Raw genomic sequence first — 15,009 nt, 5'->3', positions numbered from 1 at the left:
CTAAGAAAGTGTCTCCTGTGTGCCACCGGAGGGCGCCTCTCAGATGTGCTACTGTACAGTGTATCATCTTTTAGATTGAGTGTCTTACTGGAAAAACTCATCCTGGTGAAGTCGCACACCTACGGCTATCAAACGCTGCTCTAAGAAAGTGTCTCCTGTGTGCCACCGGAGGGCGCCTGTCAGATGTGCTACTGTACAGTGTATCATCTTTTAGATTGAGTGTCTTACTGGAAAAACTCATCCTGGTGAAGTCGCACACCTACGGCTATCAAACGCTGCTCTAAGAAAGTGTCTCCTGTGTGCCACCGGAGGGCGCCTGTCAGATGTGCTACTGTACAGTGTATCATCTTTTAGATTGAGTGTCTTACTGGAAAAACTCATCCTGGTGAAGTCGCACACCTACGGCTATCAAACGCTGCTCTAAGAAAGTGTTGTTTATTTGCCACAGGGGGGCGCCAGTCTGGGGCCGTGCTGTACAGCGCCTTCAGCGTGATGGGCAAGGCGGACGGCAACGGGAAGACGGGGTCCTCCAAGCCCAATGGCTCCACCGGCTCCCAGCCGGGCAGCGGTTACAGCACCGATGTGTCCGAGGACGACTTCCCACGCGACGCGACCAGCCCATCGGACGACGTCAACGGCAACTCCGACTCGGATGAGCAGGTGGGTCAGGGCCCGCCCCTAAACACCTTTCAAAGCCCGCAGCTGGTCCCCCACGGCCCCCAGCCTCTGTAATTAACGCACCCCGCTGCTGTCGGGTCCGGGCTAATCAATACATCCTCACCTAACAAAGCAGCTCATTAGAACTGCAATGAAGTGGACTTTGTGTTACAGATGCGGGGTCACTGTGAGTCCCTCTGATCCGCCTCCTCAACAGATACTTCACACTTCACTGATAAACAAGCCAATTTCATTTCTAGTGTTTAAGTTCATCTGAAATCTCTCTCTGAAGTTTCAATTGATATTCACTATTTAGAGTTTAAGGTGCCTGTCGCTCCTTTAAAATGAGAGCGGGCATTCAGGCTGCGTTTGTTCCTGAATTTCAAAGGATTGCTTTTGTAAAAACTGGAAAAAAGTACCAGAAAATAGTTTAGTGTCTACGTTGGTATACTTGTGTGTAGCTGAATGTATCAGTGTAACTGTTAGGCCTGAAGGGGTATATGGGTCTAGATGGTTTTCTACGTGAAACATTTGAATAATAAACATGTAAACATTTACACATGGATGGATGGATGATTGGATGGATGGATGGATGATTGGATGGATGGATGGATTATTGGATGAATGGATGGATGATTGGATGAATGGATGGATGATTGGATGGACATTTACACAGTACATTTTCGTCAGACATACCGAAGCAACCTTTCTTCTCCTATTTCTGCTTGTACATTACGTGTCTCCTCATGCCCTCAAAAACGTTTCCTGTCTGAGGCCTTAAATGTCTCTGTCAGGACCCTCCAGGGGCAGCCGGAAGGTCGCCGGTTCAGATCTCAGGGCTGGCAGAGTGTTTTCTCTTCTGGGCCCTTAACCCCAAGTGGCCCCAGGGACTGTCTGCCTCTGATTTCTCAATAAATGGATACAAGCTTCTGCCCAGTGAATGTGTTGGCTGTCTGGTCTGTTTTCATAAATGTTTTTCCAAAAGTTTTACATAGCTGTTTGGGTAACATTTTATTTGAGGGGAAACAAATAATGTAGTATTATGCTATTACTTATGTATTAGTTAACCACAAATAAAGTGTTAGTTACAAACTGGTCTCACATTTGTTCATCATTAATGGATTGTCGCACATCTTCTATCTCAAGCAAGTACTATATTAACTAGGTGTGAGAATCAGTTTCGTCTGTTGTGCATGATGATCGTCTCGCTGAACCTGATTGGCTCCCTGCTGTATCCTGTAGGATGAAGGGGTGGAGTCAGATGAGCTGAAGAAGGACCTCCCCCTCATGCCGCCGCCCCCCGACTCCAGCAGCATGAAGCTGACCATCAGGGAGATCTGGTTCAGCTTCGCTGCACCCACCAACGTCCGCTCCCCCGCTCAGGCCTTCTCCAGGTACCTTCACCCACGCAGAACCACACATGTGATGCCAATCAGTCCACTGACAGCTAGATCCTGGCCTAAACTCTGCCTCCTACAGGAAGCCCCACCCATACTCCCCTTAATTAATATTCTCCCATTGCACCCATGACCCCAGTCTGTAACCTGATCCATGGAGGGCCGGTGCGGGTTTTTGGGATGGCCTCTAAATCAGCCAATCACAGTGGGTCCCCACGACTGGAGGTGAGAAACATTGTTTTATTATTGGCTGATTGAGAGGTCATCCCAAAAACCTGCACCCACACCAGACCTCCATGGAACAGGTTCCCCACCCCAGGGTTACGGTTAAGGTAGATGCAATACTACTGATAATGTTATAGTCATAATATTTATAGTAAGATCATGTTGAGATTCACTAGGGCAGTGTTTCCCAACCCAGTCCTTGGGGAACCCTGGACAGTCCTCGTTTTTGGTTCCTCTTAACTCCTAGCACACCTGTACCAGGTATTCGGCGTTCCTGATTGGCTACGAGCTGGGAGGGAGCAAAAATGTGGACTGTATTTTCCATTATGAGATCAAATCCATGTCCATTTCTATACCAAAGCTAAACTCCGCCCCCCACAGTAAGCCCCACCTGTAGCCCACTCCATCCTGCAGAGTGATTGGATTATCAGCTGTCTCCCACACTCCTGAGCACAGTGTGTTGTCGTTGGCAGGCAGCTGAACCTCCTGAGCACGGCCACACCCGGCATCGGTGCTTGGCTCGTGCCCGTGGACCAGCTGAAGTCGTCCCTCTGCAAGCTGGACACCGAATCCACGCTGCGCATCTGTGCCGTCATGGGCTGCATCATGACGGAGGCCCTAGAGGTCAGAGGTCACGCTGCTATTACCACGCCCCCTAAAAATGCCTCCTAAGCAAACTAAACGGCTGCTTGGAGCCCAGCAGCCACTAGGGGGCTCCATCATCTATTAAAATATATACTGTACAGTATTTAGAAATCTTGGTGATAAAATTCGCTGAGAGCAACGAACATTTTTATTGTTGTAGGGAAAAAACGTACATTAGTTTAAAGTTTACCAAAGCTACTTTTGCATGAACTCAGCATGTGTCCCCCTACCCAATCCTAATCATTTTCCTCCTTGATGTTTAAATCACTCATATACGTGTCTGTAAGACATTGATTTATTTTGAACAGTTTTTTTTGCTTTATATGCTTTGTAAATATTGCAGTATTTATTGTAAAAGATGGATTTTTTTCCCATATCATTCAGCCGTGATACTAAGTATGGTATACTAACTACTAACGATATCTAATAACAAATAATGCAGCACTCAACATCAGGGAGTAAAGTAATATGTGGCAAAGTGAAGTGCCAGTGTGATGTAGAGCAGTGGTTAGAATATAGAAAATGTGTTACAAAATTAGCAACTCATTGTGGAGGCAGTGAGTGCAGAACATGTCATGACACACTCAAATAAACGAGTAAGACTGGAAAGATGGAGCCTCCGGTTGCACTTTTAATCCTCCAGATTGACATAAACTACGCGTGCAGGTATGGGAAGCAGCACCACTTGCGTAGTGACAACATGCATAAATGCATGCAGTGGAACACGCATAAATGCATGCAGGGGAACACACATTAGTGCATGCAGAGGAACACGCATCAGTGCATGCAGGGGAACACGCATTAATGCATGCAGGGGAACACGCATTAATGCATGCATTGCACACGTAGAATATAAACCGGCCCTTACAGGAATTCACGTGTTTTGTCTGTGCCCATATCATTCTGCACATGCCCTAGTTCCTGCATGAAGAGCATACAAACCTCCACGTTACATCTGATCTGAACAGACATAGTTTTTTCTATATTCTAGATTTTTCTAGTTAAAATGTTTACAAAGCCTGTGCAGCTCAGCCCTCCAGGTCAAGGGTATCCCTGTTTTACCCACAGGGATGTGAAAATTAATCAATACAGTTACCAGCACCAGTATTTTCTGATATTTATCTTTATGTCTTTTTCTCTGATATCCCATCTGTGTAGCTTAGAGGGTTTTATTCAGGGCTGTATACAGAGGAGGGGTCAGCTGAAACCTGATTGGCCACCAGAGTCCCCTCTCCCCTGTCACGCACCGGTGCAACAACGTTAGCCCCTCAAAATAGCCTCTGGAATGTTCCTTTGTGGATCTGTGCACTCAGACGTCGGCCTCACTTCCTGCGCTCTATTCTCGGCGACATGGCGTCACCCTGAACCCAGCTTGCGCCTCTTGCCCCCCCACAGAAGAAGAGCATCCACATCCCCATCCGCAGCAAGTACAACCGAGTGAGCAAGCGGGCGCGGTACCTGCACGAGAGCCCGTCCTGCCTGCTCTGCAACATCCTGCACCGTTACCTGCAGCAGGCCGACTACGGCGTCATCGAGGAGGCCACCATGGTGACACAGGCGTCCCTCTTCATGAAACCAACACCCACACACACATACCCATACAGACACACACACACACACATACCCCCACAGACACGCACACACACACATACACACACACACACACACATTTTGTCTTATACCACACGCAAGCTTACGCCTACCTGACCTGGTTCTGTTCCCATTCAGCTGTTTTTCTTCCATAATCTTGCATAAAACCTCCTTTTTTGTATTTACCAGAAATGGCCTCACTAGTTAACCTCTCAGTATTTCAATAAAGTCAGTCTGCTCCTGATTTAGGAGATGCTGAGGCGTGTTCTGCTAAACAGCTAGCTGGTTATGATCTTCTGACTGCACTCACTAGTTTTTGAAACATCTTTGGGGGGGGGGGGGGGGGGGGTAAAATAACACCCCCCCCCCCATTAAGGAAATAATGGGAGAAAGGGACGAATGTTTGAATCATGCACACAAGTTTCGATTATGGGAGATTCAATATTTTGTTGGTCCTCAAGACACCCCAAGAAGGTGTGTATCTGTCTGAGTGGACTAAGGAATTTCTACCCCCCCCCCCCCCCTGCAGAATGACGGGCTGCCCGCTCTGGTGACTCTGAAGAAGGGGCTGGTGGCACTGGCTCGCCAGTGGATGAAGTTCATCGTGGTGACCCAGGGCTTTAAGGCAGTGGGGCTGATGCGGCCCGCCCAGCCGCCCAAGCCCAGCGAGCCCTCACCCCATCCTGACGGCGGGCCGGGCCTGCAGAGCGACACCAGCGCTGATGGAGCCGAGTTTGAGTTTGATGCAGGTCAGTACTGCCATCGTAATACCTGGAACACTGTGAGAGTACAACAGTATGTTTGAAGTAGCAACATATGAGTAAACCCACAGGAGTATGAGATTCTTTGGAGTATTGTAGGTGTTGATTGTATGAGTGAACCTACAGGAGTATGAGCTCCTTTGGAGTACTGTAGATATCGAATGTATGAGTAAACTCACAGGAGTATGGGCTTTTTTGGAGTACTGTAGGTATCGAATGTATGAGTAAACTCACAGGAGTATGGGCTCTGCTGATGTACCAAGTAAATCTCTGCATTTCTACAGAAATTGTGCATGGATGTGTAACTCTAAACCTCTGTTGTAGCTGCAGTGAGTGAACACACCATGCTGCTGGAAGGGGCCTGTAATCGCCCTCCCCAAAGTGGGGGCAACTCTGGGCCTGTCAGTGGGGTGGAAATTATGAGAAAGCTCTCCAAGTCGCACACCCACAGCGAGTCTGCTCTCAGGATCAAGGTCTGTTTTTCCTCGTTACATGAAAGTCTCTGTGTAGATGTTGGGCTGTGTGTATCAGCCTTTCACTCTTTTCCATAGGGGATGCATTCCTAGACCTACCAAGGATAGCAGTGAACATCATATACATGTATAACTTGTTTTTCATGTACATACATACCTAAGAGAAAGTGTAATTTGTAAATTACGCACAGTACAACATCAACAGTAATAATTAATAATAAAATGAAGCAATTCTAACAATATTATGTAATAAAAATTACGTGTTTGTGGTCTCGCACTCTCTCACGAATGAACGGGATTCTGATATTATGGCTTAACGCTCAAAAGACGATGGAGCAATGAAAATGATCTTGTACACAACATTTTAACATCAATGTGGAATTTCATATCTTATATCATAGGTTATTGTCTTGTCACCCTCCGTTTAACGTTTTTGGGCCACGGTAAACCATAGATAACTGAAGCCATGGTTCCCAAAGCAGCAGATTTTGGGGGTCCCGCTGTGAAACACACTGGCTGCTTCCTGTGGTTTATATTGCAATGATAGTAAGTCAGGGGCACTGGGACATTAACAGGAAGTGAGGTACACATTAACAGGAAGTGAGGTATTTATTAACAGGAAGTGAGGTACACACTGAGACTTGCGTATCGCCCTTGCCGCCCAGGGCTCGCACCCGTACCAGTCCCTGAGCTACACCAGTGGCGACACCGCGGCCGACTCCCCAGCCCACGTGGGTCGGCCCCCGCCCCTGGCCCAGCCTAAGGACAGCCCCCGCAAGGAGAGCCTGCTCAGCTACCTGACGGGCAGCTTCCCCAGCCTGCACAATCTACTGGAGGGCACACCACAAAGGAGCAGCTCTCTGACGCGCGGGGGTAGGCCGCATGCCGGGGGGGAATGGCCTGCAGGGGGCAGCGTGGCTAAAGCATCATTCAGATTTCTGTCCTGAGTTTTCCTTGGTAAATTCCGAGTATAGACCAGAGTGTAGTTCTAAAATGTATCCGTGCTGAAATTCATCCTAAATTCCTTGGGAAGGTGGAAATAAATTACCTGTAATTAGCGGTAAGTAAATAAAACAGGACAGTATTAACGAATTAGTCATTCAGCTACACACGCAAGTAACAAGTTTCTTGGGGTGATTAATCAGGACTGGCTGAGTCATTATTCTTTTAAATAAATGGCCTCTTCAGAGGGTCTATACAGGCGAAGGTCTCTGCTTGATGATGCAAATGTTAATGGAACGGTTGATGTTAATGGTTCTGCCAAAGTAGATCAAATATTCAGTTATTTTACAGAAAGTGTATATGGGGATCTATTGTGACTGTGAAAGTAATTACAGTACCTCTTTTGTGGGTCTGACACTTATATACACTCAGCATCTGACGGAATGTGTTTAAGGCCATCTACAACCCCTCCGCCCCCCCCCCCCCCCGCAGGTAATGCAGCGGGCTCAGATATGCTCACAGAGCACCCCCTGCTGTCCGAGCCCTCCTCCGTCAGCTTCTACAACTGGATGTCTCACGCTGTGGGCAGCAGAGGAGGGCACGCGCAGGACTCACCCGCCACCAGGTGGCAGCACAACAGCACACACACCGGTGAGTGTATTCCGTGCACGTTAGCAGTCGTGACTGGAGAAGCTGAAGCTGAAACATGTCGGTATTGCTTATCTGATTATCCAGTACAGGGGTAGCCTGGAGATGCTCACGAGGCATTGGGCATGAGGCAGAGAGCGTCACGCCCTGCAGGGCAGAGACTCAGGGACGCTTTTCATGTTTATGTAACCCCATTGAAAATGGCACTTTGGGCGGCTGTCATCTGTGTTTGTGAGGTTTGCTGCGTCCTCATCAAGCATTTCATTGTTCGAGGTGAAGAAACTGGTCAGCTTAGGTAAAGTTTCTGAACCTCCAGGTCTGCACGCCTTCGCCGAGTCTTGCTGAAGAATCTTCAGATTACGCCAAGTTTGGTACGATTACTCTGAGCACTCCTTAGGTCAGCTCATAGTTCCTGTCTGTAAACTGGCATGGAGCGAGAGATTTAGTTCAGTTGAAATTCGTGATGAAGCCGACCTTTGCTTGCCACTCAGAAGACGGGTAGATGGTTGTAGCTTCCCACTGACTGGCCATCCCATTGCTCTCAGTTCGGCTTCCCATGATGCCGCAGTGCCTGCTCTCGGGGGAAGCTTCATTACTCAGTTCCGTCTGATTTATGGCCACCTGGAGCCTCCTTCTTATGGAAAGTCATCGTCAGTGTTTCTGCTCTTTCATTGAATTAATGAATGATCCATCAATATGTTTCTGGGATTTTAATTAACAGGAACACAGAGCCAGCAATGCTCGTCTATAATTATAACCGGGAGCTGATACAGAAAGAGCTGTCAGACTCATTTCTCTGCTGTGTTATATATATTATCCCTGGCTTTCTTGCACAGTTTATTAATGTCCAGTTGGGCTTGAATGATTTAAGTGAAAGTATCTGCTATGCTCCAATTGAGGCTCCTGCAGGGTCAGATATCCTTCCATGCTGCCAATCACAGGGCGCCATGTGGGCGGGCTGAGCACTGATAGGACGAGTGGCGTGCTTATCAATAGTAGCTGCCGGTAACCCAGTAACCCTTTCTGGCCCCGCCCCATCCAGGTGTCACATGCAATCTCCCCACCATCCCGTCGGCGTCGGACTTCAACACGGTGCTCTCCAGCGACCAGAACACGCTGGACGGCACACCATCGCAGCACAGCAGCAGCCAGGATGAGGCCGCCGACGCTGAGGAGGGCAACCAGTGCCCTGCCGCTGTGCAGCTGGCTGACGCGCAGGTATGCACCTGACATTTTAGCCTGGCTTTAGCCCCTCCCCCAGCCCACCCCCTTTAGCCCCTCCTTAAGGCCCTCCCCCTTTAGCCCCTACCCCAGCCCACCCCCTTTAGCCCCTCCTTAAGGCCCTCCCCCTTTAGCCCCTACCCCAGCCCACCCCCTTTAGCCCCTCCTTAAGGCCCTCCCCCTTTAGTCCCTCCTTAAGGCCCTCCCCCAGCCCACCCCCTTTAGCCCCTCCTTAAGGCCCTCCCCCTTTAGCCCCTACCCCAGCCCACCCCCTTTAGCCCCTCCTTAAGGCCCTCCCCCTTTAGTCCCTCCTTAAGGCCCTCCCCCTTTAGCCCCTCCCCCAGCCCACACCCTTTAGCCCCTCCTTAAGGCCCTCCCCCTTTAGCCCCTCCCCCAGCCAACACCCTTTAGCCCCTACTTAAGGCCCTCCCCCTTTAGCCCCTCCTCCAGCCCACACCCTTTAGCCCCTCCTTAAGGCCCTCCGCTTTAGCCCCTCTTTAAGGCCCTCCCCCTTTAGCCCCTCCCCCAGCCCACACCCTTTAGCCCCTCCTTAAGGCCCTCCCCCTTTAGCCCCTCCCCCAGCCAACACCCTTTAGCCCCTACTTAAGGCCCTCCCCCTTTAGCCCCTCCTCCAGCCCACACCCTTTAGCCCCTCCTTAAGGCCCTCCGCTTTAGCCCCTCTTTAAGGCCCACCCCCTTTAGTCCCTCCTTATGGCCCTCCCCCTTTAGTCCCTCCTTAAGGCCCTCCCCCTTTAGTCCCTCCTTAAGGCCCTCCCCCTTTAGTCCCTCCTTAAGGCCCTCCCCCTTTTGCCCCTCCTTAAGGCCCACCCCCTTTAATCCCTCCTTAAGGCCCTCCCCCTTTAGCCCCTCCTTAAGGCCCTCCCCCTTTAGGCCCTCCCCCTTTAGCCCCTCCTTAAGGCCCTCCCCCTTAAGGCCCTCCCCCTTTAGCCCCTACTTAAGGCCCTCCCCCTTTAGCCCCTACTTAAGGCCCTCCCCCTTTAGCCCCTCCTTAAGGCCCTTTTTTGCACCGTTGGATGACAGTGGCACCTCAGCATGCGCCGAGTGCCTCCCAGCCTTCGCCGCTTCGTCACGGCGCTAAAAGTTCAAGTTAGTTGAACTTTGACCTCTAGCAAAGCAGCATCCAGTCAGATATAATCTTTGCTTTGTGACGGGTAGAATAGGCAACTTGGAAACCAAACCGCTTAACGAAGTGGAGGAGAAACGAATAATTGCAGTGTTCCAGTACTCGAATTATTTAACGTCACGTGAAAATCATATTGAAACATATTGAGACTTGGAGGGGTTGGTTTTAGTAAGCATATCTATCTAATGAAACTAAAGTAAACATACTTATAAATACACTTCTAGATCCAACAGCAAGAGAGCAAATGCCTTTTTTGGTGTAAACCAACAATGTAACTCATTTTTTTTCAAGCCGAAAAACACTTTACAATCGCACTTATTTTTATATATACATTTTTTTTAATTGTGTGGAGTGGATGCAGCCTTAGTCCACACTTCCTGGAGCTCTCACTGGTTACAATAGGAATGTCTGTGATGAATGACCTGAGGGTTGGTATCCTTGCCCACACAGGTGGTCTTCAAGCCCCTGCTTAGCCACACTGGCATCCAATCCCAGGACGCCACGCCGCTGAGTTACAAGATGTACTTTGGCGAGCATCTCTCCTTCTCTGGGACCCTGGAGTGCTTGCGGGCGGACATTGTGGACTCAGACACTTCTAAAGAGAGGAAGCACAAGCGGTCCAGAAGGTGGGCCATACTAGCGTTTAAATGCAAATTGCACTGTTAGTTTCTTGCTTTTACTTCACTCTGTACTTTAGAGCAGATTCTGGTTGCCTGGCGATTGGAGGGAACATTGGCATCGGCTTGTCATCTCCCCCATGCTCCCCGTTTGTGTCTCAAATTTTACTGTATTTGACTCTCCCTGCCGGCCCCTGGAGAATGGGCTCCCCCTTTGAGTCTGGTCCCTCCCAAGGTTTCTTCCTTCTAGGGAGTTTTTCCTTGCCACTGTCGCCTATGGCTTACTCACTGGGGGCTTTGGGTGGGGATGCTGTAAAGCGCTTTGAGACGATGTAATGTTGTGATAATGCGCTATACAAAAATTAATTTGTTGTTGTTGTTGTTGTTAAGACAGAATGTTATGACTGGAGATACTTCCAGCTGAGATATCTAAAGTTTATGAGTCATCTTGAAAACTGAAATTCTGCGGCCTATTTCACATTTGCTTAGTCTTACTGGGTGCCGTTTTTAGGCCAGGAGCAGTGAACCTCCCTCCCCTGGAGTTCAAACCGGCTCTCATGATCGAGACGTTCAGCCTGAACACGGTGGCCATGGAGAAGTCAATGAGCACGCCACAGAACTCCACCAGCGCCCTTTCATTTCACGACCTCAATCGGCGCCACTACAACACCTTCCACTGTAATTTCACCATCTCCTGCCAGTCCATCAGCCAGCACGTGGACATGGCGCTGGTGCGCCTAGTGCACCAGTTCAGCACCATGGTCGACGACATCAAGGCCACGCAGACCGACATCAAGCTGAGCCGCTACACAGCCGGCTCGGCCTCCCCCACACCAACCTTCAAAGCTCGCGCTCCACGTGACTTCCGCTCCTCTGACTTCAGCCGGAGCTCTCGCGGTAGCCTCAACGGCACCATCCGGGCCGGCAACCTCAAGAACAAGCGTGGTGTTGCCGGGATCAGTGGGCCTGGCCTGGACACGCTGGGCCGGAGGGAAGCTCGCGCCAGGGGCTCCCTGGGTCGCCCCGAGCGCCGGACCTCCAGGGTGTCGCGCAAGGGCTCCCGCGATGCTGCCGACCACACTGCTGTTCAGATGGATGACTCCGACTCCATCACCGTGTCAGAGCAGAGCGAGCCCTCGGCCGAGTGCTGGCAGAACATGTACAAGCTACTCAACTTCTACTCTCTTATCTCGGACCCCACGGGCATCCTGGAGACTACTTCCCCCGAGAACTGCCTTGCAGGTAGGGATTCAGTAAACCTGGAGCTTCAGGAATACCTGGTGGAACGTCAGTGACCGGTAGCTTGTGTCTAACCCCAGGTATCCCCTTTCCAAATTCGGGTAAGTAGGCAAGTAAGACCTTCATAACAGTTCATGGACCTCAGTAACATCATGAGACCTTCATAACCATGAGTAGCCTTACAGAAATAGCATTTGGCACTTCTCTTTGAGAAGGATAAGAGATACTTATACTGATTTTTGAAGCAAGTATACTTTAGGTAGATGTAGTTCCCCTGTGACTCTTCTGGTCATCCTCTTTGTACAGATGGATTCACTGGTAGTACTTTGCCTGGCACAATCTACTTGTGCATTTGTTGTTTATAGATGTTGGGCGTAGTCCATCAGACGGCAACTGCCGCGTGGTCTTCGAGAACGAGCAGGAGCCGTCCAGCCCGGGCAGGCCAGGCCGGCGGCGCAGTGTTGGCAACACGGAGCCGCAGCACGTGACACTCATCGTGTTCGGCGTGGGCATGGTCAACCGCACCCACCTGGAGGCTGATATTGGCGGCCTGACCATGGAGGCTGAGCTCAAGAAGATTCATGGCAGCTTCACACTGAAGGAGAAAATGAAAGGTGAGCGCCCCCTGTGGGACCTCATTGGAAACGCAGTTCAGATCAACCCACTTGTCCTTTTGGTCAACTGTGAGGTGGACTTCCCAGGTTTCCACTTGTATTATTCACAACCATAACAACTTTCCTAGGAGTGTAGATCCACAGGTTCTCCTATACGGTTCTCTTTATAAGGTTTTAATACCTTGCACTCTTTTCATTTGGTTTTTGGTGCTAATCCCATGGAATACAATCTAAATGATAGAACATTAAATCAAGACATGGACATTAGTAATATATATGAATATAGTGGGACTGAATGGCATTCTTTCTGTGGTGTTTAAAGCACCAAAAAATGCATTTTAAAAATTCAACAGTACTGTCTCACTAGAATTCATGACCCAGTTACTCAATATAATCTACAGACTTTGCAGTGAGCAGTTTAATTCAGGAACTCCACACACCAACCATATCACTGCAGAGATGATATCGCCAGGCTGTTTGTATCTTCTGCGCACTGATACGTTTGGTATGTGGAATTAGATAAATGAAAGTGGCTAATATCGCCAAAACTAGGCAACTTCCAGCAGGACAACCTAGATGGATAGACAGCACTGCAACCACTCTAAAACATTTCTTTATCAGTATTGCGGTGAACTGCCCCTTTAAACATAGAAATTTTAGTCCTCTTGCCAAATGAGCAAGGGGTGTTTATTCTGATTTACGTAGGTAATTCATAACCGGGTTCTTTTTCTATAATGTTAGCATGCCCTCTCATTAAGGTTACGGTGAGGGTTAGGGGTTCGTTTTTGGTTCCCCTCCTCTACTGTCACCTTTCTTTCTTTCTTTCTTTCTTTCTTTCTTTCTTTCTTTTTCTTTCTTTCTTTTTTTCCATGGTTGTACATAAAAATACATTGAATTGGACATTGTTTCTCCTTGAGGAGTAGAAGGGCGTCTGGTTGTTGTCCAGGTGATCTGACAGGCAGTAGACCAACGCTCACTCTTTCCTCTCCCTTCCTGCCTCCCTCCCTCAGATATCTTGCATCAGAAGATGACGGAGACGTGCGCGTCTGCACACATCGGGGGGGTGAACATCGTTCTGCTGGAGGGCATAACCCCGAACATACAGTGAGTGCTCATCTGTCACAGAAATGAGCTCGATGCTAATTCCATTCATTCCTGAAACTTCCAGTTTCCGTTCCCTTACCTCCTCACAGAATTGCTTTCCGGATTCCGCATGCATTCAAAGTATCTGATGCTTGTATTTCATTGACCATCTCACAGTGATTTATGAGTTACTCTCATAAATGAAAGCTTGTTAATTATTGGACTTTTAAAGTTAATTACAATTTAATTTTAAAGCCACCTGCAATGGAGAAACAGTGAATACAGCTATTATTTATTTATTCATTTATTTTTACATGTTACAATCTGGTGGAATGCAGCATATCCCAAAATGAATAGGAGTTATAGGTTTCTGTGTTTAAATGGGCTTATGCACAGTAATTGCATTTTAGTGAAGTCTGAATAACTGAATAATCAGTCATTACTTCATTATAAAAGATATACTTGCTCTTAGAGGTAAATAAAAAAAAACTGTAGTTTTTTTGTGCATTTCACAAGGTACTAAATAACATCCATATCTATATTGGTACAATTTTGTTGATTTTTCAAGAAAATTTATAGTAACCTCAAGCTGAAAAAGCTGTATATTTTGGACTATGCTGTCTGCTAAGTACCTCTGCATGAATACTCATCAGATATTTGCTCTTCTTTCTATATTTCTTTTTATATACTTTCGTAGACTGGAGGATTTCCCTACATCTCCTACCAGCACAGAAAAACAAGAATTTCTGTATGTGGACAATCCTGCATTCAAGGGCTTGCACTCTAACTCCCCCTAGTGGGGCTAGCCTGGATGTGTAACTTCCATTCTGTGCTGACATGTGTGTGCGTGCATGTGTGCCTGTGTGTGTGTGTGTGTGTGTGTGTGTGTGTGTGTGTGTGTGTGTGTGTGTGAGTGTGTGCCCATAACGTGCTCAGAGGCGCGAGTGTGCACCTAACACGATGCTTCCCCAAAACGGGTGACCTTCAGAACTCAGTCCAGCTTTGGGAGATGGGGCTCCCTGCAGAAGGACAGATAGCGCCCCCTATGGATGCGATACCACCAAAGACTCACAAGTAGACTGTCGTACCTTTCCCAGTTGTTACAGTGACTGATAGGTTGCCATCTTGTTCATGTCACTGTTTAGTTGCTCAGACATTTACATAAATAGTGACTTGTATACCTTACAGTGCGACACTATTTACTTATAAATAGTGACTTAGTATCTTAAGATGAATGACTGGTTGGTGACCTGTACCATCAACCTTGCATTATGCACCTGCTTGACACTTGCTCCTAGCTGACAGGCTTGTGTCCCCAGTTACGGAGACCCATATCACCAGTCAGGCCTTTACCCTCTGTCAGGTTTCTCGTTGCCTCTCTGTCCTGTGTCTGACCCCGTACAGTCCCCGTGTATCTGAAGAGAGCCCATTGTAGCAGCTGAATGTTTCCTCACTCACACAGCTCAAACTAGTCCAAAGAAGCTGTTCTGTTTTTTTAATGTCTGTGGTCTCGTCTCGTCACTGTGGTTAGAGGGTCCTTCGTTGGTGAGGTCCACCTTACTGGGCTACATTTTGTCCTTAGCATGGTGTATTCTGGCAGGTCCTTGCAACCGTGTTCAGACTTCCCCTGGATGTTCTGTTAAAATGGGCTGTTGCTTTTGCATGTCTCACTTTGTAATGCCACAGAAAGAGGAAAACGAAGGTCTGAATACTTTTGTAAGTGTCCTGTAGAACATCCAAAACCACAATAACC

The 15,009-nt window shown here is 48.4% G+C and overlaps 1 protein-coding gene across 10 annotated transcripts in view; it reads left to right on the top strand.

Moving 5' to 3' along the window:
• The window catches only part of kiaa1109 (KIAA1109 ortholog), a 102,183-nt gene that overhangs the window by 48,289 nt on the left and 38,885 nt on the right, over positions 1 to 15,009 (top strand). For 9 of the 10 annotated variants that reach the window (XM_072707738.1, XM_072707740.1, XM_072707732.1 and 6 more), the window contains exons 36-49: positions 449 to 660; positions 1,900 to 2,051; positions 2,753 to 2,903; positions 4,320 to 4,472; positions 5,044 to 5,263; positions 5,600 to 5,748; positions 6,414 to 6,621; positions 7,183 to 7,341; positions 8,381 to 8,556; positions 10,154 to 10,329; positions 10,832 to 11,562; positions 11,925 to 12,173; positions 13,184 to 13,277; positions 13,954 to 14,004. In XM_072707738.1, the coding sequence (XP_072563839.1) occupies positions 449 to 660; positions 1,900 to 2,051; positions 2,753 to 2,903; positions 4,320 to 4,472; positions 5,044 to 5,263; positions 5,600 to 5,748; positions 6,414 to 6,621; positions 7,183 to 7,341; positions 8,381 to 8,556; positions 10,154 to 10,329; positions 10,832 to 11,562; positions 11,925 to 12,173; positions 13,184 to 13,277; positions 13,954 to 14,004 (2,881 nt within the window). The remainder of the gene's footprint in view (positions 1 to 448; positions 661 to 1,899; positions 2,052 to 2,752; positions 2,904 to 4,319; positions 4,473 to 5,043; positions 5,264 to 5,599; positions 5,749 to 6,413; positions 6,622 to 7,182; positions 7,342 to 8,380; positions 8,557 to 10,153; positions 10,330 to 10,831; positions 11,563 to 11,924; positions 12,174 to 13,183; positions 13,278 to 13,953; positions 14,005 to 15,009) is intronic. The other variant, XM_072707733.1, reaches the window with a different exon arrangement.

Source organism: Paramormyrops kingsleyae, chromosome 25 (assembly GCF_048594095.1).
Source record: "Paramormyrops kingsleyae isolate MSU_618 chromosome 25, PKINGS_0.4, whole genome shotgun sequence".
Taxonomy (NCBI): Eukaryota; Metazoa; Chordata; class Actinopteri; order Osteoglossiformes; family Mormyridae; genus Paramormyrops; species Paramormyrops kingsleyae.
The sequence above is the reverse complement of the archived record's forward strand: the minus strand, read 5'-3'. Positions and strand labels throughout refer to the sequence as shown.